At 48.3% G+C, this 27348-nt stretch overlaps 1 protein-coding gene across 6 annotated transcripts in view; it reads left to right on the top strand.

The window, feature by feature from the left end:
- Positions 1 to 26344, top strand: part of EPS15L1 (epidermal growth factor receptor pathway substrate 15 like 1) — a 114222-nt gene extending 87878 nt beyond the window's left edge. For 3 of the 6 annotated variants that reach the window (XM_032970730.2, XM_032970732.2, XM_032970733.2), the window contains exons 22-24: positions 3425 to 3596; positions 9774 to 9952; positions 22129 to 26344. In XM_032970730.2, coding sequence (XP_032826621.1) covers positions 3425 to 3596; positions 9774 to 9952; positions 22129 to 22278 — 501 coding nt within the window. In that variant the 3' untranslated portion in view covers positions 22279 to 26344. The remainder of the gene's footprint in view (positions 1 to 3424; positions 3597 to 9773; positions 9953 to 22128) is intronic. The other 3 variants (XM_032970731.2, XM_032970734.2, XM_032970735.2) reach the window with 3 other exon arrangements.
- The last annotated feature ends 1004 nt before the right edge of the window (positions 26345 to 27348 follow it).

Below are 27348 nucleotides of genomic sequence, written 5' to 3'. Positions count from 1 at the left end.
AGAATGTTTTAAGTGTAAAAGTTTAGTGGTTTTTTTTGTAATTGTATTATAACACACATTTGTGAAAGAAAACAATTGCAGAAGGGTGCTAAAATTTTCTTTAGTTTAATCACAAAGATGTTACAAACTTTACACCCAATTTTCCTTTTTTTTAGTGTAACTTTGAACAATATTTTTTGACGTTCGGCAAAAGTTTTTTGCGAGTTTTTTTCTTTCTCCAAGTGTTATTTTAACCAGCATGGGAAGTAATTTGGTGTTCATGGGGTGTTAAATATCCCTGCATTTTAGAACCTCCGCTATTTTAGTCTTCTCCATTCACCGGCTTGTTTTTACCTTCAGTGAGTGCATGGGCAATGCAATGCATTGACTATGTCCTCGTGATTATTAGATGCACGCTGGGTTAAAAAAAAAGGAGTACCGTCTTTAAGTCCAGTGTTATGGCCTTCATGGCCACAGTGGCCGCTTATCCCATACATGTTTTGCCTGATTTGAATTGACACCAACACGCAGCCACTTTGAACGTTACCGCATTGTCTGTATTGCAAGACACTTTTACCAGCGTCACGAAATTCTGTAGCTTCATCCTTTACTGCAACCTTGTGTTTTCCGCTTTCCAGGGAGGTTGATTATTTCAGAATTGTTTTTTTTTATTACTCCGAAGTTTTGGGTGTAACTTACATGACGAGGGCATCTTACAGTCCGGAGAATATGGTGGTGGGTACGTTCAGCCTATCATATCCATTTAGTGGGACAATGGTGATGTCTCTGTGGTAGGTGTGTACAGGAAGCCTATCTTATCTTTTAAGAAAGTTTTCGTGGCTATATGAAGCAGCAGGTGAATATAGGAGGTGAATGTGTAGCCAATACCGTTTCTGATATAGATATCAGGCTATGCGTTGAGCACTTGAGTGTTGTCGCTCCATATACACAGTTTTTCTCCAGGCACTCCACTTTCACCAACACCCACAACTAAGTAAAACAAAATCTAGCAATTTGATTTGGTCACATGTCTCAATGTGGGATCTTCCTGAAAAATGTAGTCCTTGAGACTCGGTGATGCTTTTGACAAGATAATGAATTTAATAATAAACTATTTCTAAATGTGGAGTGAAAACTGGAGGACCTGGAGCAAAATCCACGAGACCTCAGGGAGAGAGACATGCAAGCTCCAAATATACAGCAGGCGTCTGGCTCGGGATTGAACCCACATCCTCCTGTATACCAGTTTCCATCTCGCCACCGTGGCGCCCCAATGAAAAGAGGATGCTTTCAAATGTCCTTTAGCTCTGGGATTCTTAAGTTGAAATGGCAGAACCATGTATCAAACATCAGCTGTGAAATATAGATCATACCAATTACCACATCGTAGAGCCACCTGTCTCCGCTGGGCTGGTCGTATACCCAAAGCGCCGGCTTTCAGCACCCTTAAGGTCACGCCAATCAGCAGAGAGGAAAAGGCAGAAAGTAGAATACTCCCTGGTGCTGGTGAGAAGGTGCTTTTGATACGTATATATTTTATATATAAAACGAATTTATTCCCTCAGCAAACAGGCTTTGGAATGTTTTTAGTAAGGGCAACTGTTGGACTTTGATGTTGACAATGGTATGGATGTTGAATGGGACTCCCATTATAGAGACTGCATTCACTACACTGATGATGTTGAACATGAGTGTGATGGTGGTATAATGGTAATGACGTCAGGCGGTAGTGCAATGGTTAGCGCGCTGCACTACGAATCCGGTGACCCGAGTTCGATTCCTGCTCATGACCAACACCAGTGACGATTATCTGAACCGGTCCTAGGCCTCCCCTCAGTCGACTCAGCCTCAAATTGAGTACCTGGTGCGGTGCGTAAAACATCGCCACTAGGGAGACAAAGGCGGCCGGGCGTGGTGCTGGCCACCCACCCCCTCGTGTGGCGTGCCGGCCTTCATAGGTGCTTCTAGCAAACAGAACTTGCCCCAAAAGTCTGTTAAGGCTATAATGAAGATAATGAGTTGGGTAATTCTGGCTTGACAATTATCTTATTGTGTCTGCAGTGATTCTGACGACGTTGAGTTCAATCTTTGCACATGCACATTATTGGCATTTGGTATCTGAATCTGCTATGAGCTTTTCCTAAGTTAATTTAACCTTACTAGCCTTTTGTTCATCCAAGGACGGGTGTATTGCAGTAAATCTGAAACTTGCAAGCGAAAAGCAGGCCACGACATCATATTCATTGCATTAATGCGCGTGCAATTTGTAAGGGCGCGGTGACACAGACCTTTTTCATTTCAAGGTTATAATCCCTTAATCTTGATTTGAAGCTTTCATGACTGCAGGAACACATACTCTTTGGTTCTTTCGGTAAAGTCATCACGTAGGTAGAAAATCAAATAAATCATGACGTTTCGGGCGCACACACAAGCGTCCGTCTTCCCCACCTGATTCTGGACGCTTGTGTTGCTCCAGAAACGTCGTGATTTATAATCCCTTGTTCATGATGACGTCCTTTTTACTTTGATGTCTCAAAAGCGTTAACGGAGATCACGTGACGGGAGGGTTCTGCCTTTGTTGTGAGGGTTGTGAGTTGACGCCCAGGAGGGGGGAGGAGGTGCCTCGGCCCCCCATGTAGAGTGACGTCAGCCGCTAATTATTATGAGTGGGGGGGGGGTGTCCATTTGCAGGACGTCACCTGCTCATGAATATTAATGAGGGGGGCTGGTCGATGTGGATTGACGTCACGAACGTTAAGGATAGACATTGCTGGGTGATTATGGTAGGTATGGTGTTAATCATGGTCATGTAAATGACCATTGTAATATTACAACCTAAAGCTTGTTTTTGTCAATCCACTTTTGTAAGAAGGCGTCTGCTTGCTTTTTGGTTTTGGGAGTTAATTGACCATACTTCACCACACTGGCTCGTGAGGTTTGGTGATTGTAGGTGAAGGGGATGTCCAAGACTGGTTCAGATTTTACTCGCCACTGATGTTAGCCGTGGCCTAGATTTTAAATCTCAGGTCACTGGTTTCAGAGTGCAGCTCACTGGACTACCGTTCCACTCTGATGTGTATTCAGATTATGATAATCATCATCGTTATGTTATAGATTTTTTGATTATTTTGATTATGGAGAACTGATTATGATGATAATTATGTATTTAGCACATGTTGGTGATGATGGCTGTGCTGATGATGATAACAATGATGATGGTATTAATGCTATCACACATGATGGTATAAGACACACGATGGTGAAGATCATCATTGTGATGATAATGGTGATGATCATCATGATCAGCTAGACGATGGCAATGATGGTGGATGGTGATGACGGTTACGACAAGACACACATGGTGATGAAAGATGGTACACGGTGATGGCGATGACGATGACCGTGTCGTAATATTGATGAGCCGCTCCTGCTGCGTGCGTTGCAGCCCGGCAGCACGGACCCCTTCTCCGACTCGTCTGGTGGGGCGGCTGCGGGCGACCCGTTTGGCAGCGGCGCTTTCGGTGGCGGCGACGACCCGTTCCGCTCTCGCGAGTCCGTGCCAAACCTGCCGCCCAAGAGGAGCGCACCACCACGGCCCAAACCCCCCTCCTCCTCCGGTGAGTCGCCCGCCAACCCCCAACCCGCCCCCCCCCCCCACCCCCCGTGGCGCTGGACGTAACGGCGTGCGGTGGACTCTACCGACGCCACAAAGCAGCTGGACGGTAACGCCCCGCCCCCCTTTCACGGAACGGCCGCCCGAAGGGCCACCTCGTGTCGTGCCGTGCGCTGTTTGTTTTTGGTGCGGTGCCCGGAAATCATGCCGAAGCAGCACGTGGCACGACCAGAAGGCACCACGTCAGAGCTGCAAAACGCAACCGAGGAAAACCCTTACGCGGTAGTGGTGCTTGACTACGTCCGGTTACGCGCGTGCGCCTGAGAAACTCGCGGGTGCTCCATCGAAAGGTTCGCGCGTGCCGCGGCAGCCGGCAAGGATGGCTTCAAAGCCTCGCTCGCCCGCTACAGTCCAGCATAACCCATCACTTGATAGTCTCTCTGGGCTTGAAAATTGTATAATGAGCGTTGCACCTGAAACGAGCACTTGGGTTACGGCTCACTCCCGGCACCTCGGCGCGGAATTAAATTTGCCCCGTGATGCGCTCGTTAATGATCAGCGGAGACGACATTCGGTGAAAAATTGGCTCTTCAGTCTGGTGCAGCTACCGCAGCAAGCGGTTGCCTTCTCACGGCCCTTGCGTGCCTGATTGGCAGACGTGATAAGTCGGAGCGTTAAGATAGAATCCATCTTCTCTACACCAAGTCGGAGCGTGTCGTGCCAAGGAGGGACTGCAGTTTGTGAGCGAGGGAGTCGATGATGACGATGACCATGATGATTGAACGGCATTTGATATTAACGAGCCGCCTTACAAGCGAGTGAATGTACCCAACTGTGCCGACGTGTGCACGCCCGCGTGTGCTTTTCGTTCATAGAGGCATTCACAAATGTTTATAAAGGTATTTGTTCAGCATCGGTGGGAAAAAAAGAACTCCACTAAATTACTCCGTTTAGTCACCCACACCCCCCCCCCGTGCCGTTTTATCGTGAGGTGTGGAGCGTACGGCGCCACTCGCACTCACGATGCTACGTGCGCATCCCCAATCATCAGGTGAAAGGGTGCTAAGTGCCCTCGGAGCATTGCTGAAATAGTGCGGTGGTTGAATTGTAAATAAAAAAGCGCTTGTCTTTTTATTCGTGTGAAAAAAATAACTTTTGGGTGATTTAAATGTTAGTTTTTTTTGTGCGTATCGAGTAAATTTATTTTCATCACATTTTAATTACCGCAACCATGGGTCTTGCCGTGCGTGTTCGATGTTTTAATTTGAGTGTCACTTCTTTTTTTTTTCAAAGTTATAATTTGCACAAATTAACAGAGTAAACGCCACAAATAAAGAAAGCCTGAAAGCGAATGTAAACATCATTATAAAGTGATGACACGTTTTCAAAATGCATGGGGGCATGAAATAAAAGTAGCGTGCGCGATTAAAACCTCGGCTTGCAAGAGAGAAGATGATTACATTTTAAATTTAGTATCAAGTAATTTTTGAAATTTAAATTCATAAGTTTTCAAAAGCAGAAGTCGCTCAAGTGGAATAGTTTAAATGACAGGAAATGCCCAGTTGATTTATTGACGGCAGGTGGTTTGGCATTTGATTTTCCTTTTAACTATTTTACAAACGTCGTCTCTGATGAGCTACGCACACTGTACGGTTTATTTTATACGACGGTTCAATTGGTGTTCGTACACGGCAGTGAAAAATGACGCGCGTTTATATCTGCACACGTGGGAGCCCGGATTGGCTCCGTGGATTATTATCATTCTTCCACGGTTGCTCCGTGCAAAACCGCGTACCACTTTTTACAGGCTTCAATTACGCATCTTCGCATCACGAATTGCTTTTATCCGCAGGCTCGTTCTCGATCTTGATCAGTGGCATCGTCCGTTTGAGTTCTTGAGCGTCTTTCCTGCAAAGCGGGCTCCGCTGAGATGAGTCAGTGTGCAGTGGTTCATCGCTGTGTTTTGTGAGATTTCACGTCCGTTTTAGCGTTCATTCTCACGTCTCTCAAAGCCACCGCCGACTTTAGCCGTGCACCAGAAAGTTGATATTTCCCGAAGGGGGCCGCAATGTTCACAATGAAAAAAAAACGAGGTCTTTTTTTTATTTTTCAGCTATGAACAATTCCCCGAGCGCCACACAGTTAACACTATTTACGCCTCAAATTAGCATTTTTGCATGGAATCATGCCACTTTCACGTTAATTACTGCGGCCCTGAAAGCGAGCCAGCACATCCTAACATCTGCGCGAATCCGCAGTCGTCTCGTGCGGTTTTATTGAGCCAGCGCACACCACATATGTGCTTTTGTCCTCCCTTCCCGAGCCCGTGCGGCATGCCACATCTACCATCCTAATACAACTTTCGTGAACCCTGTAAATATTTTCCTTTCGCGGTCCGTAAATGCTCACGTAAGTAGACGCAAGCGTGTGTCCAGATTGCCGGGGCTTTTAAAATTGCGGGTAATTGACAGTTTTCCTTGAAGCGTGCGAGTATGCTCATACACCGCTGCTCTTCCTGCACGAGGCTGCTTGCCCGCTAAGCCTAATAAGGTGAAAGCTTGCCGCAATTATGGCTCTAATTTAAAACGCATTATTCCACCAAAGGCCCATTAAGATTCCCACTCTTCTCGGCCTCCCGCAACGGTGAACGCGTTGCTTTAAAGTGCCCCGGCCGATGGACTTTTTTTCTTAACTCTGAGCGTGTAGCCGCGTGTCACCTCGCAGCCTCGCTTTCCGTGGCCTCGCAGAAACATTAAAAGCGTCGCTTCAGTGCACGAGTGGTGCTCTGCACTCAAGGGCGGCAAAAGGAACAATGCTCTGAACAAACGAAATGTAACAATGTAATTGTACGGCGGCTTTTTAGTAGATCCTCTCGTGAGGTGGCGCGTGTTTGTGCCGACACACATTTGCAGGTCGTTCAGAAGAAGAGGAATTTTAAATGACTCGAAGGTCTGCTTTAAAAATTTCACCTGTGCTTTTGTGTGTGCCTGTTGGAGAGGCACGGCCATTTTTTGCTGCTAGCTTTTTTGGATGAGCCCCCTTTTTGCTTAACGTGATCAACCTGCCTGTTGGAAGAGAACCTCCTTCATCTAGCCGCACGTAATTCTTCTGCAGAAAAGCCATGCGCTGCCCTCACATCAATTCTGTTGGCGTCAAAGATAAGCAGAGATAGGCACCTTTGTAATGTCTGACTTTGCCCGAGAGCAATTCTCCCTTCAACACACTATCAAGAGTGGCTAAATTGTGGGCCTCTAATTTACAGTACCCTCACATGTGCAGTAGTTGGTGTGTCCTGGCTGACGTATCACAGGGAGTCCAAAAGCTCCTTCAAAGAGGCCTTGTAACCTTCTCCACAGTGGGGGAACATTTTTCGATTTAAAGCTTTCGTGACTGCAGGGATTCATATTCTTGGTTCTTTTGGTAAGTCACGTAGAAGGGAAATAATAAAAATAATAAAAATAGAACATAATATAATAAAACACTTTCCACTGCTGCGAAGATTGTTACTTGACAATCAAACCGATCACATATATTTTTATTGACAGCGCTGGAAATGTAGCCAAATCAAGTACAAAACCAAATTTTAGCGACACCAGTTATTCCTAGTGCAGAACCTGATTTTTACCACCTTGTGAAAGACCCAACACAGAGGATCCCTGGGTTTGATCTTCCACGAAGCTCACGGTCCACCCTAAACCGCATTCACTGCACAAACCAAAGCAGATGCGGATACCTGATGTACAAATAGAAAATGTAAAACTCTCCAGTGTGCGACTGGCCATCCAGAACCCGACCGTACAACATGTAACGACGCAATTCCCTGATCCACAAATACGAAGGAGACATCGCAGCGATGCACTCCGCTGCCGCTGACTTGGTTATTTGGCTTGACCACCTGAATGTGAAATTGTAGTTGTTGCTCTGCGTCTACATCAGTAGCCGTACGAAACAATAAATATTTTCAGCACAGGGCTGGTGTCACCACAGCACTCTCACCTCAGAGTCACCTCCAGATTTCAGGTCTTTATGAAACTGCCTGAAAGACATCACCAGGGCAATGTGCCTCATTCGTGATAACGGAGACACTGGTACATTCTTATTTTGCCAAGGAACATTCATCAGCATTTAAAAGAAGAGGGGACCCTTGTTGTTGAATATAACCAATTATTATTATATCTTCAGCTTTGTGGCATTTAAACGTTTTAGAGGGGGGAGGGAGGCAGTGGTCATGGCCATTTAATAATCATGTACCACTGATTGGTTATTTTCATGTTTGAGCATACCAGTGCATCATTGTGTGATTGGCTATCATGTCACCGTCACTGTGGTATCGCGTAACTAACTGCAAATCCAATGCAGCCACTTATTAATGGAATAACTTATAAATAAGAAGACCGCTCTTGATTATGCTGCACCTTAGATGCATGGGCATCTCCCTACATGGCCTAAGCTTTTTCACATCGTCAACCACTCTTGATAGACCAGTCGAAGAAATTTGTGTGGGTTAATAAAAAAAATATATATTTATTTGTGATGGAATTTAACAAAGCTGCCTCTATATATCTGTAAAAAACTCTGCGTCTGTTTGATTTCACACAATGTAACGTCATTCTAACCGTAAATGTGACACTGCGATTCAGAGCCACGCGCAACGGCGCCCACTGTTTCTGTTAATTGCTCAACACAAAACGGAAAGGTAGAAGATTTACAAAAGTTGACGGGGGTCACGCACAGCACGCTCGCATTGTTTCCCTGCCCGTGTTTTGATGTGAAACTCAATAAGTTTGGCGCGTTATACCGCCGCAGCAGCCGCGGCAGCAGCAGCAGCGTTGTTCGTGAGGCAGGTGGGTGTGGAATTTACGAGCGCTTATGTAAGTGCGCGCACACACGGGTGCGCACGATCGCGCGCTTTGCAGTCTCGATCAAAGGGAGGAAGTTATCCATCAAATGTTCTTGTCGGCTGAGGCTGTTTTGAGATCGGAGACCGATGGTCCTATTGGGCCCTTTCACAATTTTTGCACTGCGAATGCCCCCAAAAATGCCCTTGCCATTGGTTCCATCTGGCAGGTGCGGCGATGTGTGTTTTAAACGCGGTGACTCGTGTTCGTTCGGCATGAATGTAGCGCTTGAATCTGGGTGTGCTCATATGTTTAACCGCTGTGCCTTTGTGCGTGGGCTAAATGCGAGTGCTATTTGGGTGAAACTGAACAAAAAAACACATTTAATGGCTCTTGTTGGTCTTGTCATGCGGTTTAATAACTCACTCACGCAGCTTACCTGGACGCTTAGCCTCACAGACATTGAAGCTAAATTCGATGCAATTAGCATTGACCAGAGTCAAGGCACGCATTGTCGAGGCTCAACACCACCAATTGGTTTCTCTTTCTATCCCAGCTATTCTGGCTTTCTGCACAGTTCTATAAACAGGTGCCATTCAGTGAATTAATTAAAGCGAGAACCCCGGCTTAGATTTTTTGCGTTTTCGGTTCGCGTGCCGCCTGTTGTCCGGCACGATGTCCAATGTTTCGCTACACTTCCTGGGAGCTTTTTCAGGACACGAATCGAAAGAAGCTTCCGGCGCGCTGAACGACACGCGGCGCGATCTGAAAACGCATCGGAGTGCCGCGCAAGAGACGTCCGCGCGTTCACCAGCTGTTCTTCACTATTCCTGCATATGGCAAATATGTTCAGCTCAGCCTCGATGTCAAGGTCTGCTAGCCACGAGAGGGTTTCAGGAGTCCTCTGTGGACACTTGGCTCGACTCGTGAGCGCCTGACAGCAAATCTGGAACACGTGGACGAAGGCATCTGTGTGCCAATGCGCGTGCACGTTATTAAGTTGTTGTTTGTTTTTTTATCAGTGGTAAGATAGTAGCGACGAGACATTACCGCAGGCGAGGCGCAGCGCAACCAACGCATCGCCGTGGCGACGACGGCGGCGGCGAGCGACAGGAAAAGCAAACGGAAATCCCAGCCAGGGTTGGTTTTCACCCAAATCGCATGTCCTCTCTTTGACAAAGCCAGCGACAAATGCGGACGGTACTAGCAATCGTTGGAGTTGCCAGGTGTTGTTGGAGGTTTTGTTTCGCCCCCCACCCACCCACCCACCCCTACCCCACCCCCCTCCCGGACCACTGGCTCTACACGACCTGTCGCGTGCGTGCGCTGGACTTGTCTTGCAGGGACGTCCACGCCCACTAAGCGAGCCGAGGCATCAGACGCCTCGCTCCCTTTCCAGCCTTTCGGTGGTGGGACTGATCCATTTCACTCTAGAGGGGGGTTTGAGGAGGAAGGGTGCGGCCGGACCGACCCATTCTCGGGCACGCAGCCAGCGCCAGGCAAAAGCTCTAAGGGGTTCGGCGTAAGTCACAGCCGGCGATGTCTTTGCTCTGACTCTCTCCAGCACCATTTCTTCCTTCCCCCCCCCCCACACACCGATGCTTCCTGTCTCCTCTGCTCATCGCCGCGCAGTGCCGTTTGGGGAGCGTAATTCGTACGCTCCTGCTACCGCCCCCCATCCCCATGCCACCCCTAACTCTGTGCACTAATCTCATGTAAAAAAAAAAAGAAACTAACACGAACGTGATTTTTTGCTCATGAGCCCCCCCCCCCCCCCCGACCAACCCCCGCATAACATTCGCTCCTCGCGCCGCTTGCTGCCATGCACATCACGTACGCTCTCGACTGAATTGCATGCGACTCTACTGAAATGCGGACCGTTCCTTATCTTTACCGGCACGTTTCGTTCTAACGGCGGCGGCACTTGCGTGCGTAGAGCGTGCGTGTGTGCAGCATGCGCATTTCAGCGAGACGTCTGCATGGTTCGGGAATGCGCTGCTTGTGCTCCTGTAGTTGTTGTGTAGCGTCCGCGAATGTTTGTTGTGTGCCTGTGTGCAACTTTGAAATGCGAAATCATTACCTTAATGCGGATCTGAACGTGGTGTTCTTTTCTCGCGGTGCGATCAAATTTTTGCGTGAATGTGCGTGCTTCTGTGCGGTGTGCAATTGCAGGTGCCTGTCGAGTTTTGAGTGTCTCCCTGCCTGATGTGTGCTTCGTTTACCATGTGTTTTTCCAGGATTTGAATGTACGTGTTGCTATTATTGTGCGTGCTAACCATGCCTCTGTGTTGTGGAGTGTGAATGCATCGGGCCCAATGCAATGTAATGTGTTCTGTAAACCTTTCTGTATGAAAATAATTAGCCAACGGCACACAACCCTCCTCATCTAGCTCGAGCCCGACGCCAGGGCGCTGTTTTGTTTTTGTCTTCATGGTTAGGTGACTAAAGAGCCTGGCGGTTCAGCTGTTACGCCATTCACTGGGTTTGCGTGATTTTGTGCAGTGTGAATTCCACGAACAACCCGGCAATCGTTCCAGAGGCCACGCACTGCTGATGAAACGCGGAAGTTGAAACAAGTCCAGAATTATCTTGCTAAAAAAAAAAGCATCTGGAAAACATTGGCCCGCAAGCCATATAAGTAGATGAACTAAACTGCCATGTAATTTTTCACATGGTAAAACAAATGATTAGTTTTTTATTTGCTCCTGAATTATTTCCCAAAAATCCATCACGACACTGGACCTACAGGGGTGGCGACGGCACTGGCGATAACCTAGGTTACAGGAGTAGCACATTTTACAAATGTACTTACGGGGGGGGGGGGGGGGGGGGAGAAGCCTTCATCCAGCAGTGCATAGACAATGGCCGATGGTGACTGGGACGGAGCGCAATAAAGCATTTTGAATTACGACTTGTTGCTTGCGGGGGGTTAGAGGTCTTTGCGCTGAGCTCTTGTGGCTCATATCCGTCACGAGGCGACACCTCGCTCCTCAACGGACGATCACGCTGATGATGATATCAGTGATGTACGACTCGGCGCTTTGCGAGCGACACGCACTCCGTCTTCCGTCGTCCACCGATCATCTCCGTGTGCGTGTAAATTGGGTGACAAAGCGCGACGCGCGCGTGCCATTGATCGGTTGACACGGACGGATGAGCCGCGCCTGGCCGGTGAGGCCTGGAGTCTTCCATCGCTGGTAAACATGCCGCATTAGAAGTGACAGCCGGAGAGCAAGCGTCACAGTGGCACGGCTGCCTTGACGTCCCTCCCTTGGCTCTTGATGAATAAGGACCCGACGCAGCCAAGGGTCAGTGCTTAAGGATTTAAGGAATCAATTAAATGAATGAAAGTCCCTTCATTAGTCAGTCCCACAACTCCTTGTGGCCTATACAAGGGGAATGATATTTACGGGTGCTTTGGTCGGCTTTGTGCGATTTCGTGTATATATGCGGCTGACCTATTTCGACCCAAAATTCGCTCGTGTGTTTTGAATTCACTCGTGCGCGGCTATGCCGGCGGACGTGGCCGCAGCATTGTTTGTGTGTACCGTACGCGCTATTCGTCAGGCAGCTGTATCGTGCTGGTTTGCTTTGTGTGCCATGTTTTGGAATGCATCTACTGCTATGACCACATGAAGCGAGGGAAGCCTGTATGTATGTATTATTATTTTTTCTATTTTATCCGGCTCGTGATAAATCCTTCCATACAATCGCACAAGCTGCACGCTGTCCTTAATTGCCAGGCGCCTGCTATTAATGGCGCGTGCGGAAACGCTGACTATTGTTGAAATAAAAAAAGTAGTCAGAATTAGCTTGCAATACAATCAAGTGTTATAACTCGTTAGATGTGTTCGTATAAACATCGCAAGATAGAGCAACGCATTTTGAGATTTCGCGAAAAGTTTTCACATTTTTGACAAGATGGCTTAACGTTGCCCTTTAATTGGGTCCTTGATGACTTTTAATTGTCGACACATTTTATTTTATTCGTTTTGTTTAATTGAAGCATTTTTTTTTGCCAACTGTAGGTTCTCTCATTAGGATGTGTTGGCATGTGTTTTTTTATTTCTGGATAACGCGTTCCGTATGGCGTCAGTTGTAGTTCATGCTTAACAATGTGTGCTGATAATTCTCACTTGTTAAGCTTCACCTTGGCATTGACTTCCCTCCTGCATAAGTGGTACAGTCCGGCCTGCCAAATCAACGCTTGCCAGATCACTGACAGACATCTCTATTGCGCAACGACAGGGGTAGTTTAAAAAAACACGCCGCACTTTTTTTCACCCATCTTGCGACTCGAATTTTCTTCATCGGGTTTCCCCCAACTTGTGAAAGGCGATACGTCTTTGGTGCGCATGTTTAGACGTGAAAAAATGTTCTCGCGCACACGTTGAATATTTTTGTTAGTTCAACCTCCCCCGGTTAATTTTTAGAATGCGACCAAGTACAAAAAGGCAGATGGAAACGTGAACTTTTTTTGTAGGGCTTGTGTGCCGAACGAATGTAGGAATGTATTTTTCCACTGCTAGGCGCGAGCGCGCTCCGCTTTCCAGCCACGCGTGTTCGTACGCGCGCTTTCCTGGTTCTTCTACAATGCCGGGGAAAACGCTTGCGGTTGCAGGCGACGGTGCGGCACGACCGTACGCACGAACCATATTCGACCTTGCTGTTTGTTTGCTGGCATTGTGTGACCACTTCCAGTGTTCCGCGGTCCACGCATGCATTGCTTAATCCCACATTTGAGGCACGCATGACCTTGCGAATGTTGCGACAGTCGCAAGGCCAGTTTGCGTTTCAAGCATTTTTTTTTTTTACAGGCGGGCATTGTTGAGCTGAGCTCAAATGCAAAAACTGTAACTGGGAATGTGACGTTTGATGGTCTGCAACAAAAATCCAAAGCATTAATTCGATTAGATAAGTTGTTCATTTCAAAATGCAAACGAATTTAGATTTACGACGAAATATATAAATGCAACAAATTGACGAACTTCAAATACACCATTAAATGCACATTATTCATGCACGTTTACACATGTTTTGTTTTGGCAGCCGGAAATGTTAGGTTTCAGTATTTTTATTTGTGTTTTGCTCTGCGTGTTTATGATCGCGGGTTCGTGTAATTAGGCTTTTTACATTTTAATTTATTACATCAATCGAGCATTTCCTTTTCCAATTGCATACAACCAATATCCAGACCTAAATGTCTGAATTTTTTTTTAAAAGCACATGTTAAAAGCTAAAATTAAAAATGACAGCATCTTAACCAGACTCCTAGAGCTTCGTAACAGACTAAAGAACTTCTCGAGCAAGGTGCTTCGACTAAATGAAATATCAAGATTATTGGCAAGAGTAATTACTTCGACTCAGCGATACTACAATGGCTATATTCATGCCGATTCTAAAGTACGTCAAAGTGCACCTATCTACTCAAAGCCCTTTCCCGTCGCGAGACGTCTGCAAGTTGCAGCGTGGTGGGTCCCGTTCAACCCTGAATGTCGGAACGCGTAAGCGGTCAGCATCAATTTTATTCAGAGAGGGGCATAGCGCCGTTGTCTTTTAAAGACATTGTACTCACTGCAGAGAACTGTCGCGACACTACCGCCACTCCATGATTGCTGGCGCCAAACTGTGGCACGCACGCCCCTCCCGCCCCTCCCGCATGGCCTTTAACTTCCGAATCGGAAGAAAAACCGGATGACGTGCCACGTACCTCGTCGGAAATGGGAAAGAGTTAATCTCCAGTGGCGAACCCGACCACGTGGGGAAATGTTCACATTGTTGTGGTACTCGTTTTATTGGCGTGGGATGGTGATAATAGGCTGAGTTGAACCCCCGCCAAACCGAGATTTAGGCCCACGATCTTGTGAGTGTGTGCATCGAGGGCTACTCGTGCACCCAGCTCCAGCATTCCAAACGGTACACAAATAAAAACCGCAGGTGTGAAAAACATCGTCACCACAGGCCTCTTGCAGTCCACTCCCTGGATGAAGGCCCCTCTCCCCTGCCATCTCATGGAGGCAGTTTGTTATAGAGTGTTTTGAATGTCTAAAATAAACAAGCAATAATTGAGATACCTTTTTCATACCCTGCTTGAACGAAGGCCTCCTCACAGTCGGCCATTGCAGTTGTATGACCATACTTCACTCTGCTGGCCCAATGTGGGTTGGTGAAGGGGGGGGGGGGAGGGTCTGGAACCCATGACAGGTTCAGATATCGCTCTCCCGTTGATGCTCACCGTGGCTGGGAATCAAAGTGGGGTCATCGCGTTCATAGCGCAGTATGTTTTATATATATGTTGAACTTCGTTCGCACCATACGTAGCCAACCGTGCTCATCCGAGGTGTGGGAGGACAACAAACTAAACACAATAAGCAGTTCTAACGAAATTCGTTTTCAACCTCGATTTAAAAGTGCATAGCCTCCAGTGGGTTCCTAATATCGGGTAGGAAGAGCGTTCCAGACGGCCGCAGAAGCGCACCAGAAAGGGACGTGATGCGGTGACCGTCTTTGTTCGATGGCGAGCCATTTAGCGCAGTGCGCTTGCTGCTACGACACTGCTCCCTTACAAAGAACACACATTGCAGCTAGTAAAAAATCAAGGCAAAAAACCACCAAGGCGAACGTTCAAGCAATTAGGTCCACCGATGGGTGCGAAGTGCCCAATGCAAAGCGAGTTGCTTGGGTGTGTGCAGGCTAGGGGAGTGATCCATATTTTCGGATTGATCTGGAATATCAGAAAATCGGGCCTGAATGGAAGATTTCTGATCCAAAAAAAAGTTTTGTTTCGGACCGACCACAATGTATGCGACGATGTAAGCACGCGGGCACGTTAAGTTAATACTTGGATGTAAAAACTGCAACGACAACAAAAAAATGAAAAAAAATATATTTTAAAAATGCAAAAAATCTGACGTCAGAAATGTTTAAATTGGAAACTCTTCCTTGGCGCGGAGTTGGGAGCGTTTATTGGGCATCTCTCCATTGGGCGCAAGCGCGCGGGGAATCTCTGGGCTGACCTTTGGCCTCCCCCCTAACGCGGCTCAGACGATGTCGATTGCCCCAATGCGGAGCCCTCTCTGCGTTCTTTATTGCCGTGACCTTCGAGCCTCCAGCGGCGTGGTAGCCTCGCTACCCCCACCGCACGACATCTCCCCTCCACTGTGTCCCGCGCAGCACCGGATTTACGTTTTTTCAGGGCCTGCTGCAGTTTTTCAGGCCCCTTTTTGGATATTAAACGTTCAATTCCCTTGTTTCACCACCACCCAGTGCGCAATTGCAAAACACTCCGTTGTCATTCGCCTTTTGTTTTTTTATTTGTTTGTGCGTTTTTCACGCGATACGCAAATTGTAAATCTAATTTGAACACCAAAAGGAGCAGCGCTGTTTTAATTTCGGTGCATCGCTGGTAATAATTCGCGTACACACGGAGACGCTTTGGTTTTGATTATCTTCATTGATCATATTACCTGTAGGATTTAACACAGCGTTACGGTATTGCATTTAAGCCATTCTAAAGCAGTATATGTACATGTATTTGTTGGGTGTTAGGTGGACTATTACACCGCAGGATCGTGCGACTTGGAAGCGGGTTGACCTTAGCCAATGATGATGGTGATATATATTTTAGGTGGTGGGGGCGTGGGGGGTGGGTGTGGGGGGGTAGACGGGCGTGGGGGCGTGGGGGCGAATGAATGACTGAATTAGAAAAGAGAAATGTGAATCCCCCGTGGCGCTGGGGTCGGGGGGGGGGGGGTGGCTGGAGTTGCTGCGCTCGTTTAGTCGCGCGCTCGGAGCTCAACGGGGCGTGGGCCAGCGGCGGCGTGGGTGCCGCCCTGCGTTCACGCGAGCGATCGCGGCTCGTTTCTCCACCCCCGCAGACGTTTTAATTAAAAGCTAAACCAAATTGTCCTGAGAGCGCCGGCCGGACTTGTGTTTCAGTTGATTGGAACGCGCTCGGTCTCCGCGCGTTATTCGAATAGGAATGCCAATTCTCCGTTAACGTACGGTTTGCCTTCCATTGGGAGTGTAGCTACGCTACCGCACTTATGTGTACGTAAAAATAGTGGCTCTCTGATGAGAAGGTTTGAAAGAGTTATCGCGCGAGAAGACCAAGTGGTGAGCCGCTGAACCCGGTCGCCTGTGGCGAGTGATGTTCGGATTAGGCCTGCTTCCTACCCACCCTGTAAAATACTAATAGTAGTTTTATAGTTACTACGGTACTGACCAGAGGGCCCCGTTATCATTCCGGTGGGAAAAACAAAAATATCGTCCAATAAGCTTGCATTCGCTTAATTTCTTGTTTAACACCTCAGTAAAGTTTTGTTTTCTTGCCCAACTATTTATGAATACATTTCATAACAGCATTATTGCATATTCTTAGTTTTTTCGGTAAAGTCACATTGAAGGGAAACAGCAAAATAAAACTAAGAATATGAATTACTGCAGTCACGAAAGCTTTAAATCAAAAGCATTATTGCAGTCGTGTTTGGAAATGCTATATTAAAAAAAACAGAACAATACGAAGCGAGTCATTGCACGGCATTATTATCCCCATCCTCAGAAAGTTTAGGCTTGCACCCTGTGTATAAATAAACTAAAGGACTTTGGCGTGACAATTCCATTGCTAATTTTTCCAAATAATATGGACCGCAGCGTCACCGCATATGTGAAAAAATGCGAGAGACGCGCCAATGTCCTTTGCAGGGTTCCCTGCTGGTGTGTTAATTGAAGAAAGCTTTGCCCATCCCCCCACCCCCCCTACAATCGGGTTTAATGGAATATAGCGCACGTGGAGACAGAGCGTGTATTGGCATGCACAAGTACCGTTCGAGTTTGCGTTGCAAACGCAAGTCTCCCATCGGACTCCTGCGCACGAGACTACCAAATCACGTGACGACCACCAAATCACGAGACCACCACCAAATCACGAGACCACCACCAAATCACGAGACCACCACCAAATCACGAGACGACCACCAAATCACGAGAGGACCACCACCAAATCACGAGACCACCACCAAATCACGAGATCACCACCAAATCACGAGACCACCACCAAATCACGAGACCACCACCAAATCACGAGACGACCACCAAATCACGAGAGGACCACCACCAAATCACGGGATCACCACCAAATCACGAGAGGACCACCACCAAATCACGAGATCACCACCAAATCACGAGACCACCACCAAATCGCGAGATCACCACCAAATCACGAGACCACCACCAAATCACGAGAGGACCACCACCAAATCACGAGATCACCACCAAACCACGAGACCACCACCAAATCACGAGACCACCACCAAATCACGAGATCACCACCAAATCACGAGACGACCACCAAATCATGAGAGGACCACCACCAAATCACGAGAGGACCACCACCAAATCACGAGATCACCACTAAATCACGAGACCACCACCAAATCACGAGAGGACCACCACCAAATCACGAGAGGACCACCACCAAATCACGAGAGGACCACCACCAAATCGCGAGACCACCACCAAATCGCGAGATCACCACCAAATCACGAGACCACCACCAAATCACGAGATCACCACCAAATCACGAGACGACCACCAAATCACGAGAGGACCACCACCAAATCACGAGATGGCCACCAAATCACGAGAGGACCACCACCAAACCACGAGACCACCACCAAATAACGAGATCACCACCAAATCACGAGACCACCAAATCACGAGAGGACCACCACCAAATTGCATTGCTCTCCGTGGACATCGGAAGGCGGATGAGACCCAGGTCGCGGAGAGTGGGTTTGAAAAGCCGAGGTTGAAAATGAAAAGTCTCTCGAACCCTTCGGCTGAGCTGCAAGGGGTAACCAGGAGACGAGAGCCAGTAGGTGGTTTTTGTGAATCCATCTGTGCGGAGCTTTGAACTGGATCAGTAGTGGATTGTGGCCCCCTGTTTGAATATGCACAAGTGGGATGCAGTGACGACTCCAGGCGAATGTCGGCTTACGTCGTCTGGTGCGCTTGCGATACGTGCCACGTGTGTGGTGAACATTCGCGCAGCAGTTGGCACGCGCCGCCCCACCAACCCAGCAACTTGAGTGGGATTCGTGGCCATGGCTGACAGAAGTCGCGAGCGATATCCAAACCGGTCCTGGGCGCCCTTCATTACCTACCCATACTCACCAGCATGGTGAAGTACGGTCAGACAACTCTACGCCTGACATAGCATGGGTGGGGGGGGGGGGGGCTTTATCCAGCAGTGGATTGAAAATGGTTTAAAATAATACTGGTATTAAGTGACCGCCTCATGCAATCTTTCTGCTCATCTGCGACACACATACATGCACTATGCATCATCGTCGTCGCCAGCAACATCAGGCATGATCAATCCACTGCTGGATTAAAGGGCTATCGAAAGGGGGCGCCAGCGACCACGATGTAATAATTCACCGAGTACCTACACTCAGACGAGCTGATGTCATGCATCCATCCATCTCCTTGGGGGACGTGCTGCTCGGACGCGTTCCATTCCACCGCCGACTCCCCCGTTACCTTGCCGCGTGTTTAACTCTCGCCTTTTATTTCCGTCTCCTCTTCGGCAAATGTGAGCACCGTAAGATGCGTACAAACATCAACAACAAATGCAATTCAAACAAAGTGCGGGGAGAAAATAAATTACATTTGCAGCTGCCGAGTCATCACGACGCGCCGGGACATGTTTTTTTTCCGCAGCGCTTGCGTTCGCCCCCCCCCTCCTCCTCCACCACCCCCCCCCTCCTCCACCACCCCCCATCCTCGTTTTGTTGTCGTTGGCACCTGACTGAACATTTGTTCGTCTGCGGCGATGTGAAAAGTTGTAGATAGATTAACACATTTTGCCTCGTCTCCCCCTCCGGAGGAATCTGATGAGCGGCAAGTGGTGGGATAAGTCAGGCGGCGTTCTTCAGCCGCAGCCAGGAGTCCATTAAGAAGCGGCGTCTTTTTCGTTTTGGCCCCTTCGGTTTTATAGCGTCTGTCTGGACGCTTAAAAACCGCATTGTTATTTTGCTTGCCGTGTTTCAAGTTGAATCGCGGTCTTTTGTTGTTGTGCCTTATCGACCAATCGTGACAATTATGTTTTTCGGCATCGCCTCCCGAAACAAATATATCCATTTGGAACCTTTACAGATAGCGGTGCACCACCCTGTGTCAGAGACGGCCACAGAAGATGAACTAAAAGATCCGAAATATTTATTTATTTTACCAGGCCCACTGAGCCTTATAGCCCTTTTTCAGAAGCGACCTGTCCCACATGATAGCTCAACCAAGCCCCTTATCTTGTTGAAAATGGCAGCAGCCAAATTCCCCCATACACACGTTTCTAAAGGCAGGAAGTAACACTAGGGGCCACACCCGTGCCAATCACACTGAATGCACACGTTCATGGAATTGCAATTCACCAGTTACTATGAAAAGAAGCCACATTTTAGTTTTTTGACCTGGCCCAGTCATTGCTTCCTCGCGGTACGCTTCAGATCACGGTGTCAATCACGGGTAGCTGAAGCCAGGTTCGATCACGGGATCTCAGCAGTACCATCGGGTCAGTGCTCTGCTGTGGCGTTTCGATGTGATGTTTCGGCCACCTCAATTCTAGTTTCCGTCCCAAGAGAATACGACATGAAGGTGTATGTGTGTATATACCTCGAATTTCTTTCGCACCGTACGTAGCCAACCGTGCTAATCGGAGGTACGGCGGAAGGACAACAAACGAAACACATTAAAATATATATATCTGATATTCATTGACGCGGCACTGTGAAGGGAGTGTCCGAATACACAATGGAATGGTTGCAAGTTAAAATCTTCCTTGGTGGTTCATGTCAGCCCGCCCGTCTCTCTTAGGGTGAATTAAAATGAGTACGACCAATGTTTGTTAAGGGAAGATTGGCTGTTCTGTGTTACATTTCACCTCTGGTTCTTGACTGCCAACAGCAGTGAACGCCATCCAGGTTTGCAAAGTTGGACTCATTTTGGCCTTTGAGATGCACAGTATGAAAACATTTTCAAGGAGCGTATCGGCGTTATAATCACTGGCAATATTGTAGCGCGGAGAACCCTTCTTCACAAATGCGCGAGAGAGAGGGAGCGCAGATATGCGTTATCCCATTTAGCTGCACTACCCTGGCTCCATAAGTGCATTGGTGAATGATGGCGGTGCCTGACAGTGTGAGTGGTATGTGGCTGGGAGTGATAGTCCGTGCATGCCTGTGTGTGTTTGATCATTATTGTTACGATTCCGCTCGTTAACGAAGGGAAGTCTCATCGAGCCCCATGACCATTTTCAGGAAGGGCCTGCCAAAGTTTATTTTGTTTGCAACAGAGGGCAATAATTTGATCACTACGTGTTATTCCAATCGAGGAATTTGTGGGTACATTTTTTTTCACATTCGGTAAATATTGGCCATAGTTGCCAGCGCAGCGAATCGCGTGACGTGATCTTTTAACGTCCGCTGCGAAGCAGAGGGCACGTGCCGTCACCGTTGATGTCACCCTGCGGCGGTGTTAATCGGGGTAGCCGATGGATTCGAACCGTGAACCTGGCACACTTGCTGCCACCGCTGGCCCGTCTCACCGCCCGTTGGATGCCTGTGTGTGCTCGCCCGGCGCGTGCGCAAGCGATGGGACAGTGGTTAACGCGCTGCGCCACGAACCGGGCAATCCGAATTCTATTCCCACTCACGGCAAACGCCAGTGACGATGATCAGAACCAGTCCTAGGTCGACTCGGCCTCAAATGAGTACCTGGTGCGGCGTGTAAACATTCACACTGGGTAGCCAAAGGCGGCTGAGCGTGGTGCTGGCCATCCACCCCCTCGTGTGCTGTGCCGGTCTTCATAGGGGCTCGCTAACAGCACCTTCCCCAACAGTCTCTTTAAGGCTATACGGGGGATCTTTGTCTTTGTGTGTGGGGGGAGTGGTCGTGTCGATGTTAGCGCACTGCGCTACGAACCCGGCGGTCTGAGTTCAATTCCTTGCCACAGTTAACATCAACCAGTGGTTCTTTAAACTGACCCTGGGCCTTCCCTAGGCCGACTCGGCCTTCACTGAGTACCTGGTGCAGTGTGTAATATCAGCACTTGGGGAAACAAAGGTGTGCGGTGGTGGTGCTGCCCACACGACCCCCACATGTGCTGTTAAGAGCCTCTTTACACAGTCGGTAAGTGTCTGCCCCGACAGCCAGTGTAGGCGACGTAGTCTTTGTGTTTGCAAGTTCATGTTTATGTGCATGGATGTGTGTGCTTGGGACTGTATACACGCATGTGCGTATGTATTTGCAAGCATATGCTTGCGTGTACATGTGCCTGTTTTTGTGTGGAAGCTTATGTATATGTGTGTGTGTGTGTATACATGCGCGCCTGAATACACGTGTGCGCGCTTGTGTGTCTGCGTGCTTGTGCGTCTGTGCGTGTACCAACATGGCATGCGTGCATGCATGTGAGCGTGTGTGTGTGTGTGTGTGCGCTTGTGTACGCTTACGTATTTACGTATGTGTGTGCGTGTACTGCTATGCACGTGCGGGTACACTATCATACGCGCGTGTGCACGTGCGTGCTCGCTCGCTCGCTCGCATGCATAATTGTGTTTGTGTGTGCGCTCGCCTGTGCTTTTGTATGTGTGCGCGTGTGCATGCGTGTGTATGCGTGTATGCGCGTGTGCGCGCTGTGACCAGCAGTTCGGCAGTGAGTCGGACCAGATGGCGTGGGCCACGTGGGAGAGCGAGCGAGCGGAGCGGGAGCGTCTCGATCGGCTGAAGCGGCAAGAGCAGGAGGATCTGGAGCTCGCCATCGCGCTCAGCAAATCCGAAATGTCCAAGCCGTGACACGCGGCCGCCTCCGCTCCCGGTCTATCTTGCAAGCGGAAGTTGACGCCGGTGGGGCGGGCGGGCGGGTGGGCGGGCGGGCGGGCGGTGGCGAAGAAAAACAAACCAACTCGTGAGTGGGTATTCGCTCGTTACGGCACCCCCCCCCCCCCCCCCCCCCCCGGTAACAGCCGGGAGATTAGCAACAACAATAATAAAATAACTATATATATATCAGGGAATTAAAGGAACATTGTAATTATAGTGGGAAATGTTACGCGAAATAATTTCGGGTGTGTCGTCGCCGTTTCTGCGGTGAGGTCTGGCGAGGACAAAGGCGGATTTGCCAAATTTTTTCACGAGCACGCGCAACTTTAGCTGCTCGCTTTTGCGTGCCGTTTCATGATAACCGGAGATTACGCGGACTGATTATGTGGCCAACTGAAAGGCTTCAAGTTTAGTTTTTAACTCCTGCTGTTTAACCACGTGACGGTGGTCATTGCACAAGCTTCGACCTGAGAGTTAATTTCTAATTCTGTGTTTTTTTGAGAACAAATTTTGTTTTTTTTGTGATCGAAATCCTTTTCCGGCGTTCACGTGGCTCACAATCTCAGAGCTTGGCGGTAGCCAGATGTATTAGGCAGCCTAGAGGGGGTCCGATCAAAGTTTTATATTTACAAATAAACCGCCCCTCCCCCGTATTTATGCCCCCCGTATGTTGTACGCCATTTGAATCCCGCGTGCATTACGATATTCAAACACCTTGGTTGACAGCACACCCTTCTATTTAAACATTCGCCCGTGCATTCTAGCGGATCCCGGAGCCAACACGGCACTAGATTGGGGGGGTGGTGGATAGTCAGGAGTGGAGGGTTGGTGGTATTCCACAGTCAGGGAGCGGCGGTGTAGAGGTTGGCGCACTGCGCTTACGAATCCGGCGACCCGAGTTCGATTCCCGCTCACGCCCAACACCAGTAACGATTATCTGAACCAGCCTTGAGCCTCGAATGAGTACCTGGTTCGATGTGTAAACATCGCTCTTTGGGAGACAAAGGCGGCCGTGTGGCATTCCGGCCTTCATAGAGGGCTCACTCACCACACTCACCCCAACAGTCTGTTTAAGGCTACACGGGGGGGGGATCTTTGTCGTTCCCACCCACTTGGCTAAGGCCCTGTTGGGGGAGGCATGCCGTGATTGATGACTCACCGCTGTAGCGCAGAGTCTCGATTAGAGATTGACTGCTGCCCTGCAATGAGCCGGGCAACTCGCACGGCTTGGCAGGAGGGTACATGTTGGGTGAGTGCAACTCGCTCGGAAACTATCTCCTTCCGATGAAATATTTTACTTCCATCCAAACGGGGCTCCGTGCGCCCCCGGTGTGCGCTGTGCCACAATATGAGGTCAAGCTGTCTGCACGAAGCTCTGAAGTTGAAGGGGGTGCTGTGCGAGTGGTCGGTGGAAGGTTGTTATTGTGGATGTGTAAATTAATATCGAGAAGCCACCTTTTGGTGCAAGTGTCATTTTTTGTTCTCTGTGTGGGTTTTCTGATACAACCTTTTTGGCGAGTAGCGGCGCTATTGACACTTAACCGAGCACAGCCAAGCTTTGATATCACATCCAGTTTTGTGTGCAATGCCTTTAATCGGAGCTAGCGTGGCTCCATTGATTCTCCAGTCACCTTTGGACGATCGCTGCAAGGTCGCATTTGAAGACAAATTGTCTGCCACGTCTCTTGTGATCATTGCCCTGGCATCGTCGTTTTTTTTATTTGAATCGCGTTTGCTTAAATTGTTACGTGGATTTTTTTCACAAGTATTTTTTTCCCTTGAGGTATTAACACGTGCCACTGCCCTAACGTCTCTTTCGACAGATGTAATGTATCGTCGCCAATAACCCTCCTTGGAAAAATGTTTTTTTTTACGGAGTAAACTATTATAATGGTATTGCCACATTAAGTTAAGTCACAACGTTTGTTGGTATGCGGCATGCGAGCAACTTATAACTTGGTACACCATTATTAAAGTTTCCCAGTGCTCAAACAAGCATATGGCATTGCTCATATCCCTTAGCCATCCTAAGCCAGTGGTGGAAATTCCACATTCCTATTTAAAGACCAGCCTGTTTAATTGCAATAGTTTTACAATATGTATTCACGCAGACACACGCACACACAGCCGATGGGCAGGCCACGTGCTGTTTTTTTGTTTAGTGTTGTCCTTCCCCTCGCATCGGTGATCCGCACGGTTGGCTACGTATGGGGCGAAAGAAGTTCAATTCCCATGTGACTATCTCTTCCACTACGTCCAGCCAGCGTGGAATAGTTGGTCAAACATATCCTCTAGATCTGCCTGTGGAGAGCTCTCTTGTGGAGGCCTTTCTGCCAGCAGTGGCACGAGGAAGTAATTGCGGGGCTTCACCTTTACCTTTACACAATCACACATACACACATATATACGGAAATATTTGAATTATTAGGCAAAGAAGTTGTCTGACTTCTGATTTGAGGAATCACTAAACCTGATCATGTGTCCATCCGATCAAGTTTGTAGAATATTTGATGCACGAAACAAATTACCATCGGTGTGTGTGCATGCAACGAAAAGTTGATCCTTTCGGTGACACTGTGCCGACAAATTCCATTCCGGGAAGAAACGGCGAGTGATGGGACGCTGCGCTGCGTCTCAGAAGCGCTTTGCTCAGAACTGCAGCAGTGGTCGGCTTCATGAAGCTCTACACAAGGCCAGTTCTTGCGTGCATGCGTACATACAATCTAGGTTTTTTTGGGTTAAATCGCATGTGTATAAACGCGTCGTTAAACCCACCACTACCCGACACAACCAACTAGTACGGTTTGTCACGCAAACAGAACGTGCCAATTCGTCACTAGTACAGCACACCGGTTGTGTGTTGGAGAGCCAAACCACAACATGTTCTATTCACGTGACAAACCTTACTAATTGGCTGTGTCGGGTGGTGGCGGGTTTAACGACACGTTTATATTAACACGGTCTAACCCAAAAAAAACCTATATTCGGGATGATGTTCGTTGCGAAAGCCTACGTGTTAAAAGTAGATACGTATGTACGAGACCTTTCATGCCGGCAAGTGTTTGTTGGAAGGCGAAATGTTCTCTCCCCATTAAAACTTTTTTTTTTTCCCGAGGACAAAGTGAAGAATGAAAACCCGTTGCTCAGGGCCTGAGATTGCGCGAGAGGTTTCTAAAACAACAACCCACAGTTCGCTACCACACGGTTTTTGCCGAAGGCTTCCTCTTCGTGCAGCGGGTGAGTTCCCTGTGGAGGGGGGATGTGGGAGAGAGATGATGAGCCGCGAAGTTTTATTCCACGGAGGCGTGCGTTGAACTGTTGTAACCGCTGGGACCCGACGGCAGCTTGGCACGACTCGTGCGGCGTTCTCCTCTCCCTCTCTCCGTCATCGGCAGCGCCGCTCCGCCCGAATTCCCTGCGCATGAAAATACAAAACGGGGCTTCACAGCAAGGCTGGGGGAAGTTTGAAAGTTGGTGGAGGAACTGCGTCGGCCGCGGTCGACGTCCGTCTCCGTCGCCTCGTTATTTCTTTCTCCATCATCGTCTTTGGGGGGGGGGGGGGGGGGGGGTTGTTGCCGTGCTGTATAGCCGGGCCAGCGTTAACATTGATTTTTTTCCTTAGTTTGTGTTTCAGGTGGAATGTGTGGCAGAGGCTGGGGAAATGAATGTCTCGTAACAGTTCAGAACCAACGGCGTGTGTATTTCCTAATATCTCTCTCTCTTTGATCATATTTATCTTTCCGATGCGGCAGGCGTGAACGCGCAAATCCCCGGTGGTGGTGGCGGTGGAATGTGCTCCTTTTCCGGATTCTGCGCGTCATTACACTGTTTCATTCTTACCTTTGCTCGCGGCGATGGATCGTTGGTTTGTTAAGTGTATATTGTTAAATTGTAATTAACGTTTTTAAAAACCACTTCAAAGTTTATTTTTTGTGTTTTTTTTTTAAACCGGAACAATAATGGCAATATGGAAGCATGTTTCTGCCGTTCAGCATTTAAAATATATACGATTAAAATAAAACATTCGTGTGAGAAATTTGCCGACGAGTCGCGAGTGCCTCTTGATTATGTTAGCGGTACGCACGTGGCTTTGCAACGTTTACTTTCGTAGGTACTTATTGAAGACCCTGATTTTTGTATAAATGTCGCACCTTTTCTCGTAAAATATGCCTCACCGAGTCTCTCGACACTTTTTGTTTTACCGATGTGTCGGAGTCCTGGCATTGCGATGTTGGGCCGCATTTTCAATTTCGGTGAATAATTTCCGTTGCGTCGTGTGTACACAGGTCCCATCCATTTATAAATGCCCCACGGATTCGAGTGATATATCCCCCCCCCCCCCCCCGCCATATCAACAACTTCATCTTACGCGTCGCTGAATGTCGTACGCAAATGAGGCCGGTTCTGTCGAACACAGTTCATCAAAAGAGAGTTTAAAAGCTCTACCAAGTCGATTGAGACTGGTGGGAGACGTGCAGAGTCTTTGAATTAAGTGTTGTTGTCCTCCCTTATTATAAGAGTCGAGTATCTTATACGTGGGTTGTCCTGTATACATGTCTCGCACAACACGCTGCACTGCGCAATGCATCATTGTACAATTTACGGGTAAATGCAACTTTCAAGGGGCTATTTTGGTTGCGCTACATAAAGCACACATACAGTGCATATGAAACAAGAACGTGCCACATTTATCATTAAATCTTCCTATGCTGATGAAGGGCAGTTGCCTGAAACGTCAGGCAACTGCCCTTCTTGACGAGGCAGTGGTGACAACTTATGTGGCTCGCGGGGTTTTGCTTATTTCTTCACCTCTTGCAATTTTGTTTTGGGCCGTAACATTTTTGAAAAGCCAACACAGTCAACCTCTGCTCTTCGGTTGAACGATGGTCAATTGAATCATTTGGCGGGACCCCGGGGTCCCACAAAAATCGGATCAATAATAATAATTATTATTTTTCTTCAGTCCGCCCCACTACGTGATCCCGACAGCAACGCGCCGCCCGCCCAGACTCGCGCCAACAAGCGCCAGCAGGCGCCAGCGGG

Source organism: Petromyzon marinus, chromosome 44 (assembly GCF_048934315.1).
Source record: "Petromyzon marinus isolate PM22_M1 ecotype Great Lakes invasive population chromosome 44, UKy_Petmar_22M1.pri1.0, whole genome shotgun sequence".
Taxonomy (NCBI): Eukaryota; Metazoa; Chordata; class Hyperoartia; order Petromyzontiformes; family Petromyzontidae; genus Petromyzon; species Petromyzon marinus.
The sequence above is the reverse complement of the archived record's forward strand: the minus strand, read 5'-3'. Positions and strand labels throughout refer to the sequence as shown.